The 9735-nt window shown below is 44.8% G+C and overlaps 1 protein-coding gene across 1 annotated transcript in view; it reads right to left on the bottom strand.

The window, feature by feature from the left end:
- LOC111966546 (matrix metalloproteinase-23) overlaps positions 1-9735 on the bottom strand; it is a 39060-nt gene that overhangs the window by 5577 nt on the left and 23748 nt on the right. The window contains 5 exon segments of the mRNA XM_023991281.2: positions 4887-5054; positions 5521-5660; positions 9044-9065; positions 9068-9125; positions 9127-9183. Coding sequence (XP_023847049.2) covers positions 4887-5054; positions 5521-5660; positions 9044-9065; positions 9068-9125; positions 9127-9183 — 445 coding nt within the window.

Genomic DNA, 9735 nt, shown 5'->3' with positions numbered 1-9735 from the left:
GCGGGGTGGTGGCACTGGGATCCTCATCCTCAAGTGGAACATTCTCTCTTTCTCCTGACCCATCTGTCTATCGCCTCCTTTGAATTCCATGCTGTCACAGTTACCAGCCCTTTCAAGCTTAACATCCTTATCATTTATCGCCCCCCAGGTTCCCTTGGAGAGTTCATCAATGAGCTTGACGCCTTGATAAGCTCCTTTCCTGGATGGCTCACCTCTCACAGTTCTGGGTGACTTTAACCTCCCACGTCTACCTTTGACTCATTCCTCTCTGCCTCCTTCTTTCCACTCCTCTCCTCTTTTGACCTCACCCTCTCACTTCCCCCCCTATCACAAGGCAGGCAATACGCTTGACCTCATCTTTACTAGATGCTGTTCTTCCACTAATCTCATTGCAACTCCCCTCCAAGTCTCCGACCACTACCTTGTATTCTTTTCCCTCTCGCTCTCATCCAACACTTCCCACACTGCCCCTACTCGGATGGTATCGCGCCGTCCCAACCTTCGCTCTCTCTCCCCGCTACTCTCTCCTCTTCCATCCTATCATCCTCTTCCCTCTGCTCAACCTTCTCCAACCTAGTCTCCTGATTCTGCCTCCTCAACCCTCCTCTCTCCCTTTCTACATCCTTTGACTCTCTATGTCCCCTATCCTCCAGGCCGGCTCGGTCCTCCCTCCTGCTCCGTGGCTCGACGACTCATTGCGAGCTCACAGAACAGGGCTCCGGGCAGCCGAGCGGAAATGGAGGAAAACTCGCCTCCTGCGGACCTGGCATCCTTTCACTCCCTCCTCTCTACATTCTCTCTCTCTGTCTCTGCTGCTAAAGCCACTTTCTACCACTCTAAATTCCAAGCATCTGCCTCTAACCCTAGGAAGCTCTTTGCCACCTTCTCTCCCTCGCTGAATCCTCCTCCCTCCCTCACCCCCCCCCCTCTCCTCCCTCTCTGCGGATGACTTTCGTCAACCATTTTGAAAAGAAGGTCGACGACACATCCGATCCTCGTTTGCTAAGTCAAACGACACCGTGGTTCTCTGCTCACACTGTCCTACCCTGTGCTTTGACCTTTTCTCCCCTCTCTCTTCCAGATGAAATCTCGCGTCTTGTGGACGGCCGGCCGCCCAACAACCTGCCCGCTTGACCCTATCCCCTCCTCTCTTCTCCAGACATTTCCGGAGACCTTCCTCCTTACCTCACCTCGCTCATCAACTCATCCTTGACCGCTGGCTACGTCCCTTACGCTTCAAGAGAGCGAGAGTTGCACCCCTTCTGAAAAAACCTACACTCGATCCCTCTGATGTCAACAACTACAGACCAAGTTATCCCTTTCTTTTCTCTCCAAAACTCTTGAACGTGCCGTCCTTGGCCAGCTCTCGCTGCTATCTCTCTCAGAATGACCCTTTTGATCCAAATCAGTCAGGTTTCAAGACTAGTCATTCAACTGAGACTGCTCTTCTCTGTGTCACGGGAGGCGCTCCGCACTGCTAAAGCTAACTTCTCTCCCTCTGCTCTCATCCTTCTAGACCTATCGGCTGCCTTTGATACTGTGAATCATCAGATCCTCCTCTCCACCCTCTCCGAGTTGGGCATCTCCGGCGCGGCCCCACGCTTGGATTGCGTCCTACCTGACAGGTCGCTCCTACCAGGTGGCGTGGCGAGAATCTGTCTCCGACCACGTGCTCTCACCACTGGTGTCCCCCAGGGTCTGTTCTAGGCCCTCTCCTATTCTCGCTATAACCCAAGTCACTTGGCTCTGTCATATCCTCACATGGTCTCTCCTATCATTGCTATGCAGACGACACACAATTAATCTTCCCTTTCCCCCTTCTGATAACCAGGTGGCGAATCGCATCTCTCTGGCATGTCTGGCAGACATATCAGTGTGGATGACGGATCACCACCTCAAGCTGAACCTCGGCAAAGACGGAGCTGCTCTTCCTCCCGGGAAGGACTGCCCGTTCCATGATCTTGCATCACGGTTGACAACTCCATTGTGTCCTCCTCCCAGAGCGCTAAGAACCTTGGCGTGATGCCTGGACAACACCCTGTCGTTCTCAACCAACATCAAGGCGGTGACCCGTTTCTGTAGGTTCATGCTCTACAACATTCGCAGAGTACGACCCTGCCTCACACAGGAAGCGGCGCAGGTCCTAATCCAGGCACTTGTCCTCTCCGTCTGGATTACTGCAACTCGCTGTTGGCTGGGCTCCTGCCTGTGCGATTAAACCCCTACAACTCATTCCAGAACGCCGCAGCCCGTCTGGTGTTCAACCTTCCAAGTTCTCTCACGTCACCCCGCTCCTCCGCTCTCTCCACTGGCTTCCAGTTGAAGCTCGCATCCGCTACAAGACCATGGTGCTTGCCTACGGAGCTGTGAGGGGAACGGCACCTCCGTACCTTCAGGCTCTGATCAGGCCCTACACCCAAACAAGGGCACTGCGTCATCCACCTCTGGCCTGCTCGCCTGCCCTACCTCTGGAAGCCAAGGTTGGAGAAGAGCGGAGGAGCGGGGTGACGTGAGAGAAATGCCAAGGTCCTCCGACATTACTCCGACAATTAATCCAGCCGATTCATTTCCTTGTAATCTCTCCTCCTTCAGGCTGCTTTTTCTTCTTCTTTGGACTTTATATGCGCGGTTGGCAACCAACTTTAAGGTGCTTTACCACTACCAATGGACTGGAGTGTGAAACCTCAAGTTCAATCATATTACAACAGCAGAAATCAGTTACAGTGGAAAGAAAAAGTTTGTGAATGACCTGGAATTCTGCATAAATTGGTCATAAAATGTTATCTGATCTTCATCTAAGTCACAACAATAGACAAACAGTCTGCTTAAACTAATAACACAATTATAATTTTTCATGTCTTTATTGAACACACACTTTATGTAAACATTCACAGTGCAGGTTGGAAAAAGTATGTGAACCCTTGGATTTAATAACAGGTTAACCCTCCTTTGGCAGCAATAACCTCAACCAAATGTTTTCTGTAGTTGCGGATCAGACCTGCACAACGGTCAGGAGGATTTTGGACCATTCCTCGTTACAAAACTGTTTCAGTTCCACAATACTCTTGGGATGTCTGGTGTGAACCGCTCTCTTGACGTCATGTCACAGCATCTCAATCGGGTTGAGGTCAGGACTGACTTGGTCACTCCAGAAGTCTTATTTTCCTCTGTTCAAGCCATTCTGTTGTTGATTTACTTCTGTCTTTGGGTTGTTGCATCACCTAACTTCTGTTGAGCTTCAATTGGCGGACAGATAGCCTTACATTCTCCTGCGAAATGTCTTTAATAAACTTGGGAATTCAATTTTCCGTCGATGATAGCAAACGGTCCAAGCCCTGAGGCAGCAAAGCAGCCCCAAATCATGATGCTCACTCCGCCATAGTCTACAGTTCGGATTAGGTTTTGATGTTGATGTGCTGTGCTGTGCCTATTTTTATCCACACATCTGTCTCTTATACACATCTAGATGTGTATAAGAGACAGCCTCTGGCCTGCTCGCCTCCCTACCTCTGGAAGCCAGTGGAGAGAGCGGAGGAGCGGGGTGACGTGAGAGAAATGCACAAGGTCCTCCGACAATTACTCCGACAATTAATCCACCGAGTTCATTTCTTGTAATCTCTCCTCCTTCAGGCTGCTTCTTCTTCTTCTTTGGACTTTATATGGCGGTTGGCAACCAACCTTTTAAGGTGCTTTACCACTACCAACTGGACTGGAGTGTGAACCTCAGTTCATCTTTCAATCACGCTCTTGGGTAAATGCTTCCTAAAAACCAATGAGGAGATGAGAGAGGTGGGACTTTCAGTGCGTCAAGCGTCACAAATATATATATTCTATTTTAGCGCCTGGCTACGCAGACGATCGTTGATGCACCCGAGCAGTGTGAGTGCAATGATTGAATAACATGTATGTGTACATTTATTTTGCAATGCTCGCGCACACGACGCGGGAGGTGTGGTCAGCACGTAATACTGTACGTTTCCTTGAATTCTGGACTGGGACTGTGAAAAGGTTAAAATACCAAAACCAACTGTGAACCAACTATATTAATTTGGGGACAGGTCAAAACACTCATGGACATTTAGCCAGCTTTCTGTTAATTCTTCCGGTGAGATAAACATTGGGTTGTTATTTTACCTAACATGCATATGGTCATTCAAAATAGTTTATTCTCTACTCCGACAATTAATTCACAGATAAAAAGGGGAAACCTAGTTAGTTTTTAATTAATTTTCTTTTAATAATCTCTCCTCGTTCATCCTTCTTCATCTGTGGATTTTATATTGCGGTTGGCAACCAACTTTAAGGAGCATTACCACCACCAACTGGACCTTGTGCATCTTTCAGTCACCCACGTGGATATCTGCTTGTAAAAACCAATGAGTAGTCAAGTGTCAACCAAGTTCTATTTTAGAGCCTGTCTATGCAGACGCACGCTGACGTACGCAAGCAGTTTGGATGAATAGATTGAATGTGTCCATTTATTTGACTAACAAAAGGGCCCCTGGCTCTAATTCGACCTTGATTACTACATGTTTAGATAGCTGGCCGCTAGACTAATTCACCAATCTAAAATGTTTAGCTAACATGGGCTAATTCAGTGACCGACATAACAAAAGAAAAACAACCAAATTGATCCGAGGGCCTTCAAAAGGGCCAGTTGCCCATCCCTGCTCTAAACTCACAGTAACCAACCATTACACATTTAGGAACAGTATTACACTGTCTACTTTTCCAGCTTCAAGACATAATTACCAACTACAGTGTCTACTACAATTTATACTATTCAACCCAGTGCATCTGACAATAATTGAGCTGGACATCCTGCAAGTAGCTTTGGTGCTGAGTCCACAACAGCAGTTTACAAAAACTCAGAAAAAGGTACATGCCTTTTTTCCAGCTGAAGCGCATGTTTCCCAGAATCCAATACTCATGGTCGTCAAAGTGGATCTCCCCCGTCGGGGGGAAGAAGGCGTGGGCCAGTTCACCGGTAATGCCGTCAAAACAGTGGTGCAAGTAGGACTGCAGACAGTCTGTGTGGTTGATGGGGTAGAAGCCTGCCAAAAAGAGAGAGCTGTGCCTTAGTCAGAGCAGCCAAGAGGCAAAACACACCCTCCAGCCTTTTCAGCCTCTATCTCATTCTACATACAGTCTAGGAGATGATGGATTTCAAAGGACAAACTTCTCAATCCCCCTGGGGATGACAGACATTTCTCACATTTGCACCAATMATTTATTTATGGAACAAGAGTCCCAGACCGTGGTGCTCCCACTGAGACAGCTTCTGCATGATTTAGGGCACTTGAAAATTATTACACATGCTTGAAGGTGCTCAAGACTCTTTCTCAGGCATAATTCACACTGAACATTAGATAAATAAACAGTAGAGGCAGATTTGTTCAATTCAAATGCTGATGGCATTTCAGACCCATTTCACTGTGTAGGCCTTCTACTAGAATAGGACTATATGGCAGTCATAATGCCTGATATGCTTTAGGTACAGTATGTTTGTTGTGCCCCCACCTATCTTGATGTCTGCCTCCTGGTCAGTGGGAACCTCTCTAAAGCTGAAGGGTGAGACGTCACTCCACATAGTGAAGGCTTTGGCGATACCCCGTCGCGTGTCACTGGCATTCATCAGGTTCCTTGGGAAAGAGAGCAGCCTGCACAGACACAATGTGATTATCTGGGGAAACAACTTGGCATATTACAACAGCAGAAATCAGTTACAGTGGAAAGAAAAGTTTGTGAATGACCTGGAATTCTGCATAAATTGGTCATAAAATGTTATTCGATCTTCATCTAAGTCACAACAATAGACAAACAGTCTGCTTAAACTAATAACACAATTATAATTTTTCATGTCTTTATTGAACACACACTTTATGTAAACATTCACAGTGCAGGTTGGAAAAAGTATGTGAACCCTTGGATTTAATAACAGGTTAACCCTCCTTTGGCAGCAATAACCTCAACCAAATGTTTTCTGTAGTTGCGGATCAGACCTGCACAACGGTCAGGAGGATTTTGGACCATTCCTCGTTACAAAACGTTTTCAGTTCCACAATACTCTTGGGATGTCTGTGTGAACCGCTCTCTTGACGTCATGTCACAGCATCTCAATCGGGTTGAGGTCAGGACTGACTTGGTCACTCCAGAAGTCTTATTTTCCTCTGTTCAAGCCATTCTGTTGTTGATTTACTTCTGTCTTTGGGTTTGCATCACCTAACTTCTGTTGAGCTTCAATTGGCGGACAGATAGCCTTACATTCTCCTGCCAAATGTCTTTAATAAACTTGGGAATTCAATTTTCCGTCGATGATAGCAAACGGTCCAAGCCCTGAGGCAGCAAAGCAGCCCCAAATCATGATGCTCACTCCGCCATAGTCTACAGTTCGGATTAGGTTTTGATGTTGATGTGCTGTGCTGTGCCTATTTTTATCCACACATAGTGTTGTGTGTTCCTTTCAAACAACACAACTTTAGTTTCATCTGTCCACAGAATATTTTGCCAGTAGCGCTGTGGAACATCCAGGTGATCTTTTGCGAACTTCAGACGTTCAGCAATGTTTTTTTGGACAGCAGTGGCTTCTTCCATGGCGTCCTCCATGAACACCATTCTTGTAGTGTTTTACGTATTGTAGACTCGTCAACAGAGTTTCAGTAAGTCTTTAGCTGATACTCTAGGATTCTTCTTAACCTCATTGAGCATTCTGCGCTGTGCTCTTGCAGTCACTTAGGGAGAGTAGCAACAGTGCTGAAATTCTCCATTTACAGACAATTTGTCTTCCGTGGAATGACATTTAGAGATACTTTTGTAACTCTTTCCATCTTCATGCAAGGCAGCAATTCTTAATCTTAGGTCTTCTGAGATCTTATTTGTTCGAGGCATGGTTCACATCAGCAATGCTTTTTGTGAATCGAAAACTCAAAACTTTTTATGGGGCAGGCATCTCTAACCAAAATCTCCAATCTCGTCTCATTGATTCGACTCCAGGTTAGTTGACTCATTGGAGAAGTCATTAGACTAGAGGTTCACATACTTTTTTCCAACCTCCACTGTGAATGTTTAAATTATGTATTCAATATAGACAAGAAAAAATACAATAATTTGTGTTAGTTTAAGCACACTGTGTTTTTCTATTGTTGGGACTTACATTTTGATCTGATCTTCATCTATGTTCAAATTATGCAGAAATCCAGGTAATTCCAAAGGGTTCACATACTTTTTCTTGCCACTATAAATCAATGGGCACTATCAAAACACCTGAAATTCACCAAATCTGATTAAACCTCTTAGACAACTGTCCCTCGTAAATACAGCTGAAGTCGGAAGTTTACATACACGTAGGTTGAGTCATTAAAACTAGTTTTTCAACCACTCCACCAATGTCTTGTTAACAAACTATAGTTTTGGCAAGTTGGTTAGGACATCTACTTTGTGCATGACACAAGTAATTTTTCCAACAATTGTTTACAGACAGATTATTTCACTTATAACTCACTGTATCACAATTTCAGTGGGTCAGAAGTTTACATACACTAAGTTGACTGTGCCTTTAAACAGCTTGGAAAATTCCAGAAAATTATGTCATGGCTTTAGAAGCTTCTGATAGGCTAATTGACATCATTTGAGTCAATTGGAGGTGTACCTGTGGATGTATTTCAAGGCCTATCTTCAAACTCAGTGCCTCTTTGCTTGACATCATTGGAAAATTAAAAAGAAATCAGCCAAGACCTCAGAAACAAAACGTTAGACCTCCACAAGTCTGGTTCAACCTTGGGAGCAATTTCCAAATGCCTGAAGGTACCACGCTCATCTGTACAAACAATAGTACGCAAGTATAAACACCATGGGACCACGCAGCCGTCACACAGCTCAGGAAAGAGACGTGTTCTGTCCCTAGAGATGAACGTACTTTGGTGCGAAAAGTGCAAATCAATCCAGAACAACAGCAAGGACCTGTGAAGATGCTGGAGGAAACAGGTACAAAATGTATCTTTATCCACAGTAAAACAAGTCCTATATCGACATAACCTGAAAGGCCGCTCAGCAAGGAAGAAGCCACTGCTCCAAAACCGCCATAAAAAAAGCAGACTACAGTTTGCACTGCACATGGGGACAAAGATTGTACTTTTTGGAGAAATATCCTCTGGTCTGATGAAACAAAAATAGAACTGTATGGCCATAATGACCATCGTTATGTTTGGAGGAAAAAGGGGATGCTTGCAAGCTGAAGACACCACATCCCAACCGGGAAGCACGGGGTGGCAGCATCATGTTGTGGGGGTGTTTGCTGGCAGGAGGGTCTGGTGCACTTCACAAAATAGATGGCATCATGAGGGAGGAAAATTATATGGATATATTGAAGCAACATCTCCAAGACATCAGTCAGGAAGTTAAGCTGGTCGCAAATGGGTCTTCCAAATGGACAATGACCCCAAGCATACTTCCAAAGTTGTGGCAAAATGGCTTAAGACAACAAAGTCAAGGGTATTGGAGTGGCCATCACAAAGCCCTGACTCAATCCTATAGAAAATTTTGTGGGCAGAACTGAAAAAAGCGTGTGCGAGCAAGGAGGTCTACAAACCTGACTCAGTTACACCAGCTCTGTCAGGAGGAACGGGCCAAATTTACCCAACTTATTGTGGGAAGTTTGTTGAAGGCTACCTGGAACATTTGACCCAAGTTAAACAATATAAAGGCAATTCTATCAAATACTAATTTGAGTGTATGTAAAACTTCTGACCCACTGGGAATGTGATGAAAGAAATAAAAGCTGAAATAAATCATTCCCTCTACTATTATTCTGGCATTTCACATTCTTAAAATTAAGGTGGTGATCCTAACTGACCTAAGACAGGGGATTTTTACTACGATTAAATGTCAGGAAATTGTGAACAAAGTTTAAATGTTTTTGGCTAAGCTGTATGTAAACTTCTGACTCAACTGTATGTCGGAAGTCAAAAAACAGCATTTCTTTTGTTTTTTAGGCAGTAATCCTTTGGTTAGAAAGGAAGGCGTGAGAAAAAGCAATCTCCATTACTTGTATGTGAGCTTGAACTTGTCCATTTTAGTTTCTCGGGGGTGAAGGTGTAGCGCTTGTTCCTGGAGAGGTGGAGAACCTGCCGAGTGAGCATCTTTACGAATCCCAATCATCAACACACCGGAGGTGTGAGCTTCTTCCTTGGACAAAAAAATTGTAGATTAACCACCTGAGATTTGGCTCGACCAGTTAGGAGCGAGGGAGGATTTACAACCTACTGGACACAGATGTCACTTCAGGGCCGTGCACAGATTTTGGGGGGTGGTGCTCAAGCAAACAAAAAAAAGGGAAACCCCCCCAAAAAAAACATTTGCAACTGTGTGTCACAGAATCGTTGAGCTATTACGACTTATTTATACAGTGGGGCAAAAAAGTATTAAGTCAGCCACCAATTGTGCAAGTTCTCCCACTTAAAAATATGAGAGAGGCCTGTAATTTTCATCATAGGTACACTCCAACTATGACAGACAAAATGAGAAAAAAATCCAGAAAATCACATTGTAGGATTTTATGAATTTATTTTGCAAATTATGGTGGAAAATAAGTATTTGGTCACCTACAACAAGCAAGATTTCTGGCTCTCACAGACCTGTAACTTCTTCTTTAATAAGAGGCTCCTCTGTCCTCCACTCGTTACCTGTATTAATGGCACCTGTTTGAACTTGTTATCAGTATAAAAGACACCTGTCCAC

The sequence above is a fragment of the Salvelinus sp. IW2-2015 genome, linkage group LG7 (genome assembly GCF_002910315.2).
Source record: "Salvelinus sp. IW2-2015 linkage group LG7, ASM291031v2, whole genome shotgun sequence".
Classification (NCBI taxonomy): Eukaryota; Metazoa; Chordata; class Actinopteri; order Salmoniformes; family Salmonidae; genus Salvelinus; species Salvelinus sp. IW2-2015.
The sequence above is the reverse complement of the archived record's forward strand: the minus strand, read 5'-3'. Positions and strand labels throughout refer to the sequence as shown.